This window comes from Ochotona curzoniae, unplaced genomic scaffold (genome assembly GCF_017591425.1).
Source record: "Ochotona curzoniae isolate NIBS_2020 unplaced genomic scaffold, NIBS_Ocur_1.0 contig_4105, whole genome shotgun sequence".
NCBI lineage: Eukaryota > Metazoa > Chordata > Mammalia > Lagomorpha > Ochotonidae > Ochotona > Ochotona curzoniae.
Genome location: NW_024466129.1, coordinates 9,299,826 through 9,317,739, shown reverse-complemented (window position 1 = coordinate 9,317,739; position 17,914 = coordinate 9,299,826). Strand labels below are relative to the sequence as shown.

The 17,914-nt window shown below is 44.6% G+C and overlaps 1 protein-coding gene across 2 annotated transcripts in view; it reads left to right on the top strand.

Moving 5' to 3' along the window:
- Positions 1 to 17,914, top strand: part of UBE3C (ubiquitin protein ligase E3C) — a 106,013-nt gene that overhangs the window by 28,038 nt on the left and 60,061 nt on the right. For both annotated transcript variants that reach the window (XM_040984370.1, XM_040984369.1), the window contains exons 6-10: positions 1,097 to 1,254; positions 3,423 to 3,576; positions 3,934 to 4,154; positions 6,680 to 6,831; positions 11,132 to 11,319. In XM_040984370.1, coding sequence (XP_040840304.1) covers positions 1,097 to 1,254; positions 3,423 to 3,576; positions 3,934 to 4,154; positions 6,680 to 6,831; positions 11,132 to 11,319 — 873 coding nt within the window. The remainder of the gene's footprint in view (positions 1 to 1,096; positions 1,255 to 3,422; positions 3,577 to 3,933; positions 4,155 to 6,679; positions 6,832 to 11,131; positions 11,320 to 17,914) is intronic.

Genomic DNA, 17,914 nt, shown 5'->3' with positions numbered 1-17,914 from the left:
CTTTGAAGAACTAGACAAATAGGAAAAAATATTTTTTTGTTAAATATTTATTTATTTTTTATTGGAAAGGCAGATTGATATAGAGAAAGATCTTCTATCCACTGGTTCGCTCTCCAGGTGGCCACAGCAGCTAGAGCTGAGCCAGTCCAAAGCCAGGAGCCAGGCACCAGGCTCCAGGAGCTTCTTCCGGGTCTCCCACATGGGTGTAAAAGTCCCAAGGCTTTGGGCCGTCCTCGACTGCTTTCCCGGGCCACAAGCAGGGAGCTGGATGGGAAGTGGAGCTGTTGGAATTAGAACCAGCGCCCATATAGCGTCCCAGTGCGTTCAAGGCGAGGACTTCAGCCGCTAGGCTATGCCGCCGGGTCCTCTAGGTAGAGCTTTTAAAGCTCCCTGTTTCAGTATGCTCCTGAGCAGTTGCACTGATGGTTGCATAATTTCCTTTCACCTGTTCTAGTCAGCTGCAACTCTTCCAGTTGTTTGTTGGATTTTTCTGTTCTTAAACTTTTCTAGTAAGAACATCTGTATGCTGCACGCTCATGATGTGCTGTGGGCTGTTCGCAGCACTAGGGAGAGGGGTGAGTGTTAATGTGGAGCAGGTGAGACCGTGGCTTGCTGTGCTGCAGTGCTGGTCTGAGGTCTGGTTGTCCACTCCAGCTCCAGCTCCCGGCAGCACCTTAGACGCAGTGGATGATGCTGTTCACATGGAGGTAGGAACGGAGTTCCTGGATCCTGGCTTCAGCTTCACCTGGCTGCTTTGGTCATTAGCAGGGAATTGGAATCAGGAGTAGATTTTGTTTATCAATTGAGGCACCGTGATGTGAGGTGCTATCCTAGGTAGTGTGTTAACTGCTGGCCAAACACCCGTAATTTTTGTTTTTTCATCTTTTTCTTTTTGTGAAAAAAAAAATAAGGACTTTACAAGAAAATCCAGTGACAGGATTTGTTTAATCATTTTATTGTCTTTGAGTCACACCTATTTCTGAGATACTCTGGTAGTAGAATAGACTGGTTCAGATGGTTGCATGGTAACCGAAAGAAATTGGTGGAACTTTTGGTGACATTTGCCATCCAGTAAATACTTGTTTCATTTTTACAGGCTGCTACAAAACTGTAATGATGACAGTTTAAATGTTGCACTTCCAATGAGAATGCTTGAGGTTTTTTCATCTGAGAATACATATTTGCCTGTTTTACAAGATGCTAGTTATGTAGTGTCCGTGATTGAACAAATTTTGCACTACATGATTCAAAATGGTAAGTAGCAGGTAGCATTAGAATTGTAGATTGGCATTACCGCATAATAAAGCACAGATATTCTTGATTTTTAAAATTGTATAATTACTCTGAGCTTGAAAATATGCTTTATAACGAATGTGTTGTGCATGATTGAGGGGAGTGCTTATCAGGAGTAGTGATTCAGTATTCAGCCCCACTGAGTCTAAAATGTGAGACATGTTTACTGTCTATTTTTTCTTTTGCTTAGAAATGAAGAAAATTAACGTATGCTCTCTGACATTGTTCTGTGTACTTTGATTCAAGATTTGTGTCTGCAGTTTATCCTTGGTAAAGCATCTGTGGCTTCACTGGCTTGTCTCAACAGCCAATGCTATGCCGATCCGAAGCCAGGAGCCTCTTCCGGGTCTCCCACGTGGGTGCAGGGTCACAAAGCTTTGGGCTGTCCTCGACCGCTTTCCCAGGCCACAGGCAGGGAGCTGGAAGGGAAGCGGGGCTGCCGGGGATAGAACCGGCGCCCATATGGGATCCCGGGCATGCAAGGCGAGGACCTTAACCACTTGCGCCACCGCGCTGGGCCCCCATAGTTGCGTGTTTTTAGCTTTAGAGCAGAAGCACTCGCCAGCTGCTGTACTGGGTTTTGTTGGTCATCAGCTGGTTAGTAGAATTGGGGTTGCTGCGGAGTAGCTGCAGTGATCCAGCACTGAGTACAAAGGGTGCCGTTCTGGTTTTTAAAAACATCCTAAGTAAATGGATTGTGCTTTTTTGTTGTTGTTCCGTTATTATTCTTTTATTTTGATGATCTTTACATATAGTTGGTTAGGGCACAGAGGGTCAAGGGCTACAAGGAGAGTGGGTGAGACCATTGTTTCTACATTCTCTTTTTTTCCTCCCTGTGTCTGGGGGAGGGGAGATAAAGGGAGAAGCCCCACCCAGCCTCCCAACCTGGATTGCTTCCCAGTGTGTGCTCTCCAACATGCCTGTAGAGTGATGAAGAAATTCACAAATCGCATTTGAACTCTTCTGATTTTATAAAAAGAAGGCAAATGTTTCTAAAATAGGGTTTGATCATTGCATACCACTTTATGTTCATTGCCGAACTCTCACTGTGACTCAGAAAGGGAAATACAACGAAGTTTGTAAAGGTTGTTGTTTGTGTTTGTATGTGAAGGGGGCTCTAAAATATTCCTGGGGAGTGGAACTCAAAAGACAGCGTGTATCTTCCCTGGGTTTTTTGTAGCCTGCTTGTGTAAATTCATTTTTAACCAGTTACCCTTCTTGGCACCCAGATTGTGACCTCCAGATATCTTACTTCGTTTTAAAGGAACTTAAGGGTCCTCAGAGAAATGTCCAGTTGCAGATCAGGGTCGACACACAGGGAGGTGGAGTTGGGGCGTCCTGTCCTGTTAGCAGCATGCTGCCAGGGACCAGATGGTGAGGCTCCGTGAAGGGGACAGCTACGGTAGATTGAGATAATCTCTGCACTTAAAGCCCCATGTTCAAGACTGTATCAGCATGGTACTTGAGAAAAATACAAAATCCACCTGATGGGGGCAGCCTTTGTCGTAGCAATGAAGATGTGGCTAAGGTCCCCACGTATCCCGACTCCAGCTTTGTGCTGCTGCAGACTGGGACCCGTCAGTGACAGCTGAGTAAGCCCCTCGGTGACTGCCATGGAGAAAAAGACAGGATTTGTGGAGTGAATAAAGTGGACAGGAGGTCCCCTTCTTTGCCTGCCTTTCAAATAAAAAAAAAACCTTCGAAACTAGTTGAATGCTTGGGAGAAAGTGAAATTAGATAAGCCTTAGTACTATTTGTTACATGTTTAGAAACTGATTAGGTATTTGTTACTAATGAATTGCTAATTGTGCTTGCTGTGATCATGAATTGCTCATAAAAATTAAGCCCTTGGCTTTTGGTGATACTCTGAAATAATTATAGAAGTGCTTCTCAATGAAGGAGAACGTAAGTGAAATGAAATGATCCTGGTTGATCGTCACTGACACTTCAGTAATGCGGGTGCCTCGATTTTTTTTTTTTAATATCATCCAGGCCATCTAGGTATTTATTTCAAGTTTTCCTTAGCAGAATGTTAAAACTTAGTTTAAATTCAGACGTGAAGATTTGTATATATATTAAAAAAATATTTAATTGATGAGCTACATTTTAGATATTTTTGTTTCTTTTAGGATATTATAGATCTCTCTATTTGTTGATTAACAGTAAGCTTCCATCAAGTATTGAATATTCTGATTTATCTCGAGTTCCTATAGCAAAAACTTTGCTGGAAAATGTTTTAAAACCATTGCACTTTACCTACAACTCCTGTCCAGAAGGTGTGAGGTAAGAATGACTTGACTGTTACCTAACAGTAACTTTGTCATAGGCTGCTGTTTTAAACATAGATTTGAAATTAGATTTCTACTTTATTAATACAGGTTTGTAGACAAATGTATACTGGCCTTTGCCCATCTGTCCTACAGCCTAACGAAAGTTTGTAATTCTGATAGCCGGGTAGAGTTCTTAATGGAGAGATGTTAAACTGAGTTCAGGTTGATCTAGTGCATATTAAATGACTGACTTATTTATAATTTAGAACGGTAATTTTCTAGTGAGGAAGGTGTTCTGAAAGTTTTCGTCGAGGACTTGCTGAGTAATGTGTTTTGATTTTATGAGAAGCTTCTGCTCATCTTTTTTCAGGCAGCAGGTGTTCGCAGCCTTCACAGAGGAGTTCCTGGCAGCACCTTTTACAGATCAGATCTTTCATTTTGTCATTCCGGCGTTAGCAGATGTACAGACCGCTTTCCCTTACGAGCCCTTTCTGAGTGCACTCTTGTTACAAGAGGGGAGATATTCAAGAAGGAGTGCTGGAGCACCGTGGCTTTTCTATTTTGTTCTAACTGTTGGCGAAAGTTATTTGGGTATGTAATGCAAAATACATTTGCTTGTCCTGTAAGAAGGTAGCATTAATAGACAGACCTAAGAAAGGCCATACCGGTGGCAAGAATCAGGAGGCAGGGTGTTTCACATGACACCTCAGTGGAGACATAGGGGCTGCTGAGGGGCTGAGGAGGCAGTGTCCCTCGGGAAGGTTCGCAGGTGCTGTGAACAAGCCTGATATTAGCGTCCTGTTTTGGGACCACACAAATTAAAAGGCTTCTTTGATTTAATTGGAAGACCTGTTCTTTGATAGGATGTTGTTAATGTGCCTATTCTAGAAATGTTGCATCTTCTCTAATCGATTTTAAAAAAAAAGTAATTGAAAAAGTAATTGAAAGTACACGTTATCTTTATGATTTGCTGCATTGCAGGTAGGTGTCCACTGGACACCGTCGCAAGCTTAAGATATGGCTTGGATATGTACTTTATATCTTTTCTTTATTTTTTATTAACTAATTTATTGATTGATTTGAAAGGCAAAGTTAGAGAGCGGGAGATACAGAGGTAGAGAGATCTTCCATCAGTTGGCTCACTTCCCAAATGGTCTCAGTAGCTGGGGTTGGCTAGGCAGAAGCCAGGAGTCAGCAAGTTCCGGGTCTCCCGCACACACATTAGTGGGAGCTGGATTGGAACTGGAGCAGCTGGGATGCAATCTGGCACTTGTGTGCCAGCCCCAAACCTCATTTCATTCAAAAGAAAGCTAAGCCTGGGGCTGGTGTTGGGTTGTGACGGGTTAAGTTGCTACTCAATGGAGTCCAAGCTGCTTTGCTTCCAGTCCACGTCCCTGCTTGAGTGCCTGGGAAAGCAGTGGATGGTGGCCAGATGTGTGGGCTTGTTGCCTATGAGTTAGATCCAGATGGAGATCTGGGCTTCTGGGTTTTACCTTGTCAGCCCTGACTATTGTGGCCATTTGGAGAAAGCAGTGGACGGAGAATTTGTTCCTATTTCTCCCTTTGTCTCTGTCACTCTGCTTTTCATATAAAAAAAATAAATCTTTGAAAAAAAGAAAGAAGCAAGAGGCCAGCATGGTAGTGCAGGACATTAAACCCCTGCCTATGAAGCTGTCATCCTATAATGGAGCTCTTACTTGAGAACCAGGTCCTCTGCTTCCATCCAGCTCCCTCCTGGGCAAAGTACATGATGGTGTTTGAGTACTTGGACCCCTGCTCCCATATGGAAGAACTGAAGGGCTTCCAGGCTTCTGTCTTCAGCCTGGCCCAACCTGGGTCATTGCCACCATTCATTCCCAAGTGGCCACAATGGCCAGAACTGTGCCAATCCAAAGCCAGGAGCTTCCTCCAGGTCTCCCACACAAGTACACGGTCCCAAGGCTTTGGGCCATCCCCTACTGCTTTCCTAGGCGACAGGCAGGGAGCTGGATGGGAAGAGGAAGAGCCAGAACACAAACTGGCGCCCATATGGGATCCACTTGGCTACTGTGCTCGGCCCTAATGTGCTAATTCTAAGAAAATGTGTTTTTACTCAAAAAATCTGGTCCCTTTTGGAACCTCACACTTCTGTACCTCCAAAGTTTTTTAAAATTAGTTTTTAATGTTTTTTAAATTGTATTTGAGAAGCAGACAGAGCAAGAGATCTTCTATATGCTGGTTGACTTCCCGAATGGGCGCAGTGCAGGTGGCAGGGCAGGGCAGGGCAGGCCAAAGCCAATAACTTTATTAGAATTTCTGACATGATGCCAGGACCTCAACTACTTGGGTCACCTTCTTTTACTTTCCCAGGCACATTAGTGTGAAGCTGGATTGGAAGTAGAGCAGCCAGGCCTTCCAGCTGGTGTTCACATGGAGTGCCAGCATTGCAGGTAGCAGCTTAGCTCCCTGCGCCACCTCTCTTCCCCACCTCCCAGTTTGGTGATCAATTCCCACACCTCCCTTCGTGGAGTTCTGGAGGGACTGGACAGTTCTTCCTTCTGAGCATTATTGTTGCAGAGGCAGATGTACAGAGAGAAGGTGAGACAGAGGTCTTCCCCTCTGCTGATTCACTCCCCAAATCGCCTCGGTTGCTGGAGCTGGGCTCGTCTGAAGCTTCCTCTGTATCTTCCACGTGGGTGCCCCTCCTGTGGGCCACGCTCCTCTGCTTGCCAGGCACACCAGCCAGGGGCTGGATCAAAGTGGAGCCATCAGGACTCAAACCATTGACATGCTGGCACTGTAGGCTGACGCTTAAGCTACTTGCCACAGCGCCCACCCTTCATTACGGATCTTTCTGAGACAGCTCCATTGAGAGGCTCTCCGGGGCCCACCTGAAAGTTTTATCAGCCAAGTCAGCCGTCAACAGAAGGGTTTGTTAAGAGTAACAAGAAACACTGCTTTTTTTCCCAGAAATTCTGAGAGTTTTATTTAGGTGCTCATGTATTTCAGATTATAACACAGAGTTTTTAAAACATTACGTTCTGGTCAGAAATGCTCCGCTGTGTGTGAGAAAACTGTTGTCCCTTTTGAAAAAAAACAATTTTTCACTGGCCTACAACTGTGACTGTCTTGCACAGGAGCACTGTCTGAGGAAGGCCTGTTGGAATATTTGAGAGTCCTCCAGACCTTCCTTTCTCAGTTACCAGTCTCACCTGCCAGCACAAGCTGCCACGACTCCGCCAGCGACTCTGAGGACGAGAGTGAAGAAGCCGACAAGCCCACCAGCCCGGTAAGCTCCCGAGGCTCCTGTGCAGGCAGGAGCTCTGCCAGGAAGGCGCTTATCCAGTTTCCTGTCTACCGTCATTCGGGGTGGTGTGTGTGCGCGCGTGCAGGCTGCAGGTCCAGGTCTACCATGGGTGGCAAAAACCCAGTCCCTTGAGCAGACACTGGGAAGCCAACCAGACGCTCTAATGGAAGAAGTGAGCGACTTAGTTTCTAGGTGAAACACCTGCTCCTATGCTTAATTATTTCAGTTAATCACCCAAGCAATTTCATTGTAGAACTTTTCATTCTGAACAGGTAAGCCCCTTCACCTCTTCAGATCATACTCTTCCTAGTGGTTGGAATATCTTGCTGCATGCTTTTGTAAAACATTGTGGAAATGCAAACTTCAAAAAAGTATTTTTTATAATTGAATCAAATGCATAATTATTACTTGGGCTTGGCTGATCAGAAGCTGGGAGCCAGGATCCTTTTCTGGATCTCCCACGTGGTTCTGAATCTCCCAAGAACTCCAAGACTTAAGCCCTCCTCTGCTGCTTTGCCAGGCACATTAGCAGGGAGATGGATTGGAAGTGGAACAGCCAGGACTTGAACCAGTGTTCCTTTGGGATACTAGTGTCTCAAGTAGAGGCTTAGATTGCTGTGCCACAGCACTGGCCCCAGATTTCTCTCTTTTTAAGAAATGCTTCTTTAGTTATTTGTAAAGGAGAGTGACAGGGAAAGAGAGGGAGACACAGAGACCTTCCATTGCTTATTCATTCCCCAGATGAAAACTCCAAGGCCTGGGACAGATCAGAATCCCATCCCTGTCCCTCACATCCATGGCAGGGACATGATCCACTCCTCTCCATGAGGAGTAACAGGGAGCTGGATTGGAAACAGAGTAGCCAGGACTTTTTTTTTTTTTTCTTAATTAAAGATTTATTTTTAATTAGACACTGAGAAAGAGAGGAGAGACGGAGAGGAAGATCTTCGGTCCGCTGATTCACTCTCCAAGTGGCTGCAACTGCAGGAGCCGAGTCAGTCCGAAGCCAGGGGCCTGGAGCTCTTCCAGGTCTCCTACATGGGTGAAGGGTCCCAAGGCTTTGGGCCATCCTTGACCGCTTTCCCAGGCCACAAGCAGGGAGCTGGATTGAAAGCGGGGCTGCCAGGATTAGAAACAGTGCCCATGTAGGATTCTGGCACAAGCAAGGCTAGGCTGTCGCGTTGGGCCCGGCCAGGACTTTCTCATTTGCAATCTGATATTGAATACTGGTGTTGTAAGGAGTGATGCAGCAACACTTCTAACCCCAAGTAAAGCTGCTTCTTACTGTGTCACGTGACTTTTACTTTTGTGAAGGGTGAAATTACCCTCAAGTGTATTATCACATGCTTTATTTCCCTTGTTCTCTCATTCAGAATATGAAGAATTCTAATTTGTAAAATTTTTAATTGTTTATATGCACGTAACTTTTGTCTTAAAGGGAACTTTCTGTGCTGGGGTTTTGCCTTGAACAGTTGGTACGGCTTCAGGATTAGCAGTAATAGGATGTTAGATTTTGTCATTGTTATTCAGGCATTTAATATTGATCTAGTACTCAATGTGGTCTCACTGTATACTTGAGAATAGTCGGGCTTTTCAGAGAAGTGGAAGGGTTATGTTAATGTTCCTTGAGGATGCAAACAAGAACATTAGCTTAGAAGGGGGAAAAAAAAAAGTCGGTATATTAAGAAAAGAAAAACAGATTATTCGTTTCCAGGGTTTACGTAAGTTAATTACCAAGGGGCAAAACTGAATTTTTTGCTACTGGAACTACTGGATCTGTCAGAGGTCTGAACTGTACAGTGAAACATACAGATTTGTTTGAATGGTTACAGTTGGAGGTTGGGGAGATGGTGTGTTTGGGTCCCTGCTACCCACATGGGAGACCTGGATAGCTTTCTCACTCCTGGCATTAGCACAGCCCATCCCCGGGTCCTGGCCCTTGCAGGAGCTGAACCGGGCAATGGGTGATACCTGTTTCTTTGCTTGTAGAAAAAAGAAAAAGGGTTTAAAGAGGGGATTCTGTAAGTAGAATGTAGATACAACTTAGGTCTTTGATAGCAAGTTTAATTTTTTATCAATTACCTTCTAGATAATCTGAAGTTAAGAATTGTATTTATATGCAGTATGTAGTTTAGATCCATGTGACAGTGATAGCAAGAGAGCTGTGGGTGTCCAGACGTGATCAGAGCTGACAGGACGGCTCCTGAGCAGGGGAGTGCCCAGCTCCTGCTGCTGTGGCGCCTCTGACATGGAAAGGGGATCCGTTGGTAGATCTGAAAATGGGATTCCATATTGCTAGCACATTCAAGATCCGTATATTATACAGACATTCCAATTTTGCACATCTAGGTTGGGACTTCATGACTCACTTGCTTGCTCTTTACAAGCTCTTTTGCCCTTATGTTTCTGCATAATCCTTTCACTTCCTGTTCATGTGTATTGTATTTTCATTAAAATCTGAAGCTGCCATTGTGACTCCATGGGTAGTGCCAACATGTTATGTGAGCACCATTTTGCATCCTGGCTGCTCTACTTCCAATCCAGTTCTGTGCTGACACACTTGAGGAAGTAGCAGAAGATAGCCCAAGTGCTTGGGCACCTGGACCTCACGGAAGCCAGGTTTGGGAGAGCTGGGACTGTTGCAGCCACTTGGGAGAGGGAACTGGCTGATTGAACATTTTCATACTTCCCCCTCCCTATCTGTCCGATATAAACACGCTGTCTTTGAAAGAAGTAATTAAATCTTAATAGTAGTACAATTGTTATTACATTTTTTTCTAACACTACTAAGTACGTCTTAAAGATTCAGACTTGACAGATGTGATTTACTGCTTTAGTGTTTATAGAACTGTTCTATTTGATAAGACAGTATACATTACGTGCATGCTGGATTCCAAATAGCACAGTTGGCATATACACACAATATATATCCTAACTTAATTCTTAGGTATTATTCATATACATATAGATATGAGAAACTGTATGTGTCATGTGCCACATGAGCAAATTTCAAAGTATTTTTTTTTCCAAAAATATTCACTTATTTTGAACATCAGAGTTAGAGAAAGTGAGAACAGACATTTTCCATCCACTAGCTCTCTCCACAAATGGCCCCAGTGGCCAATAGGAAGCCACAAACTCCATCTGTGTGTAATGTTGGGTGCAGGACCCCGACGCTTGGCTGTCTTCAGCTACTTTTTCCCATATGCAGAGAGCTCGTTGCATTGAGTAGAGCAGCCAGGACTGGAACTGAGCTGGGACCCACATGCGTGCCCGTGTCACAGGTGGTAGCTTTAAATGCTGTGCCACAATGACAGCACTTACACTCACGTTGTATCCACTGTGGGAGATCATCTAGAAGAATTGTTACAACACAAGTGTATTATGTATATTCAATTAAAAGTATTTTTAAGATTCCCGCTTAATTTGTCTCCACTGTGAACTCTCAAAACAATTTAAAATGGAAATTCAATCAGATGATTATATAGTTTCAGTGTGTTTGTTTAGTACAACCTCAAGTGTATAAAATGGGATTGGCATCATGGCCTAGTGTGTTGAGCCTCTGCCTGTGGTGCCAAGTTCCCACACGGCCACCTGTATAACTCCTTTATTTGCTTATAAAAATAAAACAAAATCTTTACCCAAAAAAATTATGTGTGTGTGTGTAAAAATAAATGATTTCCAAAAATAGTGCCTTAGTTGGTGATAACTGGCTGATGGGTTCTATGTTGTCCTAGGTAAAACCGATACTTTTTTTTTTAAGATTTACTTATTCTGATTGCAAAGTCAGATATACAGAGAGGAGGAGGAGAGACAGAGAGGAAGATCTTACATCTGATGAGGAAGATTTTACATCTGATGATTCACTCCCCAAGTGAGCACAACGGCTGGTGCTACGTTGATCCTAAGCTAGGAGCCAGGAACTTCTTCCAGGTCTCCCACACAGGTGCAGGATCCCAAGGCTTTGAGCCATCCTTGACTCCTTTCTCAGGCCACAAGCAGGGAGCTGGATGAGAAGCAAGGCTGCTGGGATTAGAACTGGCGCCCATATGGGATCCTGGCTGCTAGGCCACCATGCCGGGCCCAAAACAATACCTCTTAGTGTCAGGATCTTTAGAAGATTTCAGATGAACTCAGTGGATGTATTAATACAGATTGATTGTGGCATAAATAACTAAAATAGTATCTTGTGTTTTCACTTGAAGAATGCAGTTTTACTTTGTAAGAGAGAGGCAAGTTCTAACGAAGCATTAACTTGGAGTGATTTTTCTGTCTGTTTTAGGAGGATGGCCGGCTGTCAATACCATACATAACAGAGGAATGTCTGAAGAAGCTGGACACGAAACAGCAGACCAACACCCTGTTAAACTTGGTGTGGAGGGACTCTGCTAGTGAAGAAGTCTTCACCCGCATGGCATCCATTTGCCACACGCTGATGGTGCAGCATCGCATGATGGTGCCCAAAGTCAGGTGGGTCTGCTTTGATCCAACAGGACACAGACAGTCAAGTACGCTTCCTTCCTCTGTCTTGTCCTTCGGTCGTAACCTGGATCACTGGGATCTGTTGTCTGATGTAGTGCGATATGCAGTGATATACTCTCCAAGCATGTCATAGAAGATGGAAATTTATCTTTTCCAAACCAGAGAGCTAACAACACCGTTTGACTCCTCTCTCTGAAGAGCCCTGTGTGTGATGTGTTAGGAAGTTGAGTCTTGGGCAGACATTGTAGCACACAGGTTCAAGCTGCTGCCAGCACGCCTGCATCCCATAGCAGAGTGCCTGATTGGTGTCCTAGCTGTCCTACACCTGCGCTCCAGCCTCCTGCTCTCACACCTGGAGCAGCGGGTGGTTACCCAGATGCTGAATTTCTCACCCCTCAGATGGGAGACCTGATGGAGTTACTGGCTGTTGTGGGCATTTGAGGTGCTAGAAATAGATGCTTATTTTGATTTCCCAGCCACCTTCTCAATAATGTGTGTGTCACTTTGCCTTTCAGACTAATGAAATCAAATTACTTTCCTTTCTGTATTATCTTATAGTGAGAGTTCAACCCTCCCCACTCATCTTAACAGTTAGATTTCTACATGCATTATAGAATGGATACATTCTGTATATCTTCTTAGGATTTAAAAATAGTGCCTTTTAAAATCAGACAGTCTTTGATAATTGATAATTTAGTCTTGTCAGTAAACTTGTTTCTCAAAGCATTGAAATATGCTTTTTTATTGGGTCAAAACAAAGTATTTAATTGGTTAATTTGTGCATGGGTAATTGTAACATTAGTCTTGCAGCTTCTTAAAAATGTAATAGGAACATATTTAATTGTCTATAGTGCAAAAAATACATAGTATTTCTGTTTAGTTCTGAAGGACTGATGCTACACAGTGGATTGTAAAGCACTGTCAGCAGATAAGGTCCCTTGCAAGTCCCTGTCATCCTGAAGAGTTCTGCTTTTGTAAAATGCAGACTTTGGTTGCAAGAGAAAAGTGCTCTTGGTTGGTTAGGAAAGCATTCTTTGAAAGGAACTGTGAGTAAGAAATGCATCAGTGTTGGAATTGTCCTGTAGACACTCATGCAGTGGACCAATGAGGTGCTGTCCTGGCTCAGTGGAAGTAGGTGTCAGGGAAGGGACCCCTGGGGGTCACGAGCTCTTTAGGGGATTGCAGTAGAGCAGGACCTGAGATGTGAGGCTCCTGACAGCTGACCGGTTCACTTGCTTCCATTGTAGTGCAAAGTCCATTGCTTTGGGTGTTCATTGCTGGACTTAATGCAACACTGCCCTGGCTGAGGTTTCCTGCTGAACTGCTTCCAGAGGCGTCTGATGGGGAATGGGGCTTTCTCTGTAGACTTGATTGTATGGGTACCTCACCTGTTTCCTCTGAGAAGCTACTCTAGCAATTTTATTTATGATTTAAACATATGAGGCTTTAAGTATTTGGAGTATTCTTCATGGCAAATAGGCTTTACTTGTAGATTTTAACTACTTCTCATTTTGGTTTTTCATAGGAAGTATTTAAAAGATGATTATATATATTCCCGACTGTTAATCTCATTCTGGCTAATATTTTTTTTTCTAATTTTTAAAAAAATTTTTATTTTGACATTCTTTACATAGTTGATTAGGGTAAGAAGGTTCAAGGGCTACAGGAAAGTGGATAATACTAGTATGTTTTCCATATTGTTACCTTCATGTTTAAAGGGGGGTATGAAGGGAGAAGGCCCACCCGTTTTCCTACCCTCCCCAGGTCCCGGATGTAGGGCATGCTCTGAGGTTCTTGCTCAAGTGGTTTTGATATTGCAACAGTTATGAATTGCTGTCAATCTTGCCACTCCAAGCACTATGAGGTCTTTGAAAAATCCACTGATTGACATAGTCCATCATAGCTGAGATGGTTGGTTGACCCGTTCTGTCTTCTCTCTTTTCTTCGTTAGGGTTCTGAGTCCAGCATTTAGATTAGGAAGATCTCCAAAGAAACTTCTTGTATGTGCTAACAAGTACAGGGGCCGGCACCGTCCATCGCCTCCAATCAGCTGGTGGTTGCAATTGCTGGGTTGGTTCTGTTTTCACTCCCGACTTCCACTGGAACCAATGGGTGTTGCAGTCCAGCCTGGTTCTGCCCAGCACATACTTGGCCCTCACATAAACTAGTGGGAGCTACAGCCTAGTTGGAGCAACCCACAATAACCCCTACCAGGCCCACCCCCTACCCTGGTTTGCCAGTAAGTGTAGCAGTAGTCCAGTCTGTCCCACACCCCATTCCACCCCAGCCGCTATCTTAGTTTTGTGTCCTCCTGTGGAAGTGGCAACCCAAGAGGGATGAGCCCACTATTTCCCTCCCAGGCCTCTCCCACTCCCAGATTCCAGCTGATGCTGCGTCTAAGCCCAAACAACCCTCGCCCACTTTAATTTTGTTTGCACCAATAGGAATAATCAGCCCAGCCCAGCTTTTCCCTGATCTAGTCCACATGAGGCACGCAGGTGTGGTAGCTCTGCCTAGTCTGGTCTGCCCCCATCCCAGCCTATGCTCTCCTGCGGAAGTAGCTGTCCAGCAAAGGAACCCTCCCTTATTCCCCTGCTGGCTCTGCCCACTTCCTTTCTTGTTCTCAGGCTGGTTGGGCGCTGCGGTCCCTTCTGGTACAGGCAACCTCACCTCGGCATTCCATAATGTGCACTAGTCTTTGTTGCGACCGAACCTGGGTCGACCCACACTGGTGCCTGGATTTGCCAGTGGATGACGTGGACAGATTCAGCCTGGTCCTGCCCCCATGTCTGCCAATTGTATGCCAGTGGGTAGCTTTCCATGGCCTTTTCTGGGCTGTTTCCTATCATGTTTCTTGCGCTGACCTGCCGGGTCTGTGTCCTGCCAGAGGAGTTGCCCAGGCTCCTCCATCAGAACCTGTCCCAATGCCAGGTTTCACTCTTACCAGTGGGCCCATGAGCCAACCCTACTCAGTCCACCTCCTGTCATAGCAGGAACTGTGGCTTTTCCTGATTGGCCTTCCACCCAACCTGGTTCTTGCTATTGGATGTTCCAGCCCAGCCATGGTTTGTCCATACCCACGAATGGCTCACACATGGCTCAGTAGGGGTTTAAGACCTTGCCTAGTCCATCGCACATCTGCCCTGGTCCTCCAGGACACCAGGGGGTATTGGGGTCCGGCCTGGTTCAGTGCATCCAATCCCAGTCCACACTTGTGCCAAGGGAGACTACAACTGTTTCCAGATCAGAACGCAGCCCCCCTTCCAGGCCACGCGCCTCTTGGTGGGAACCTCAGTCCAGCTAGGGTTGTCCCCTTTGCTCCCCAACCAGGTCTGTTCCCAGCCATAGATCACTTGCCTGCCAATGGATGCTCTGACTCAGCTTGGCACAGCCCTTCCCCTGTCCCAAACGCTGCCATAGACACTGTGGCTTAGCGTTCCTGGCTCCCGCAGACCAGTAGGTACAAGAGCCTAGCTCGGCATGACCTCTGCTCCCTCCTGGTTTCTAGTTTTACTTGTGGGCTAAGGTTTGCTCAGTTCTGCCTGATCTACTCTGTTGCATTACCAGTTGACACATTAGCCAGCTGTTGGAGCTACTTTTGCAGGACAAGCCCCAAGCCATAGCTTCTGCATGGACTGGTATTTGGTGCTCAGCATTATTAGTGATTACAAGTTTTACAAAGGAAGAGTTACTGCCTGTTTCAAGGTCCAAGAAGCACAACGGGTTCAACCTGGAGCTAATTAAGCAGCGACTCAAAGAACCAAATCTCCAGAGCTCCCCGGCCGGGCGGCAAGCAGGCGGAGCCTGGCACCAAATGGCGCACTGACTGCCCGGGGAAAACAGCTCACCATATGCACATGGTGGCTGTCCGGGATCCAGGCATGAGACGCCCCGTCCTGAGACCCACCAGCTGCCGGGAGGCTGCTGGAGGTTTAAATAACCCAGGCCCAAGATCACGCCCCTCCCAAATCCCATTCACTGCCCCAGGAAGGCGGCCGGTGGGTCCCGGACCCGCCCAGTCCCGGAGGCCTCCCCCCTCGGTCTACTCACCACCCCGAAGGAAGCAGCTCCCGGAACCCATTCTGGCTAATATTAAATCCTCCTATTTTGGAGGTCAATATTTATAGTTTTGATTTCTTTCAGCATGTATAAAGGAGGATGGAGACTCTTTATGCTGTTATGAAAAATTTCCAAGATAAAAATTTACATGGCAAAAGCAAACACATAGTAACCTCCATTTTGTGTAGTAAAGATAGGAAAATGTGTATTTGTAATTACATAAATACAGTTGGCCTCAGATCAGAACTCGTTAAAGTGGTTGCTTCTATATCTGAATGTGTTGGGCAAGATGAGGTGGAGGAGAGACTGGTTATTTATGCTATTATATTGTTTTGAGTTTTTGATTAGGTAACTTCTTTTTTAATCAATAAAGGAACTGCTGAGTTGCAGCTCCCACCCCCCCTTTTGAGAGGAAGTTTGTGTACTTTATCATTGGACATGGAAATTTGAATACGATTTAGATTTTCTTTCTCAAGAAAATACATTCATTATTGTAGAATAATGATGGATATTGACTGGTGGTATTATGTTTGCATGTGTATGTGGGTTGGGGGCTAAAATAAAGGCACTATTCCATTATCTAGAGAACTTAATTCAGGAAGTAAGATACCAAGTAGATGCTTTAAGATAGCCTTCTACATGTTCAGCTTGAACCCTAACCAACTCAGCATTATTTAATGCTTTAAAAAAACACGTCCTGGTTCGCGTGTTGGTCGCGAGCTGAGCACTGTTAGGGCTGCCTATGCCTACAGCTGCCTGTGCCTACAGCTGCCAATGCCTACAGACCTATGCCAGGTCTGTGTGCCTGCTTCGCAAGTTGCTGTGTCTAGACAGTCAGCTGGTGTCCACAGTTCCCACGCTGCCTGCCAACAGGTTTGCCAGCAGGTGGCCTTTGCGTGGTGTTTAATCTTTCTGTGCTACATTTTCCTGAATCCATTTCAACTGTTGCCCTCATGAACATTGTAATCTCAATTTTATTTTAAAATTTTATGTATTGAAAGAGTTGGAGAGAGAGAGATCTTCCTTCATCTGCTGGTTCACTCCAAATAGCTGTAATGCTCAGGGCTGGCCAGGCCAAACCAGGACCCTGGAACTCCAGCCAGGTCTCTGCTGGGGGTTCAAGGGCTTTTCCAGTCTCGTGATGAGGGAGCTGGCTCCCAGTGGAGCAGCCACACCTTCTTACAGCGTTTCCTGCGGCTTGTTGGGCTTCCACTTCAGGCCTCTTTCCTTTCTGACAAACTCTTCAGAACTTCCTCCTCCTTACACTCCTGTCCAGCGGGTTCACACTTGCTCCACTGACAGATTTGCAAACTTTGAGATAATTTTAAAGGAACCAGAAAAGTTGATATTATGATTCGCCTCGAGCTTTCCTATCACAGTTCAGTTTTATCTCACTACAGTCTTACTGTTCCATCAGCATAATTGTATCGGTTACTATTAGTCATTGTAATTTAGACAGGTGGATGCCCTGGAAATGAGTTCATATTTTCTGATGTGCTTTCTCAGCACTGTTAAGTAGGCTGTGATAATTAGAAATTATTAGCTTTGCTTTATAAATTCATCTTATGCTTTAGTAGTTTGGTATAAAATGATTACTCAGCTTTCTTCAATTAAGAAAATACATATGTGTGTTTCATGGTATGTGCTAAATTAAATTTATATACATAATGTCCCAGTGTTTAAAAAAAATGTTTATAATATTGTAGAAAAAATATTAGGGCCTGGCACGATAGTGTAGTGGTTGCAGTCCTTGGCTTGAACGCACTGGGATCCCATATGGGCGCCGGTTCTAATCCCAGCTACCCCGCTTCCCATCCACCTCCCTGCCTGTGGCCTGGGAAAGCAGTCAAGGACAGCCCAGAGCTTTGGGACCCTGCACCCGCATGGAGACGTGAAAGAGGCTCCTGGCTTCGGATTGGGTCAGCACCAGCCGTTGCAGCCACTTGGGGAATGAATCATCGGTCAGAAGATCTTCCTTTCTGTCTCTCCTCCTCTCTGTATATCTGATAAAAATAAATAAATCTTTAAAAATTAAAAAAAAATACTAAAGATATGCCTCAAAAGAAATGAATTTTTGTTGCTTTTATCAACATTTCAGTATAATAAGTAGATTTAACCAATGATTGTTTTATGCTAAAATTTATATTTTATTTAATAGAAGTCAAGTAAAATTGAGTTTTAAAGCATTTCGGATAAAGATTTTATTAAATCTGTTGTACAATTTGTGCACATTACAAATCAATTTCTAAGCTTATTAGAAACATCAAATTAATAAAGTAGGTTTGCTTTGTCAAATTTACCAATATAACTGGTAATGAGTTTTGAAAGTTCTGAGTTTTCTAGCCATTTTTGATTCATAATTGATTCACAAAAAATATAAGTAAATTTGAAATAACATACAACAAAGCTGTTGTCTATTTTTCAGTCCTCCTTTTAAGTTTTCTTTTAGGAATGTGGTTCAATAGTTGAGGGGGAGAATAAAAGAGGTGGTGTGGAGCTGTGTCGTGGCAAGAGCCCCCGCCCG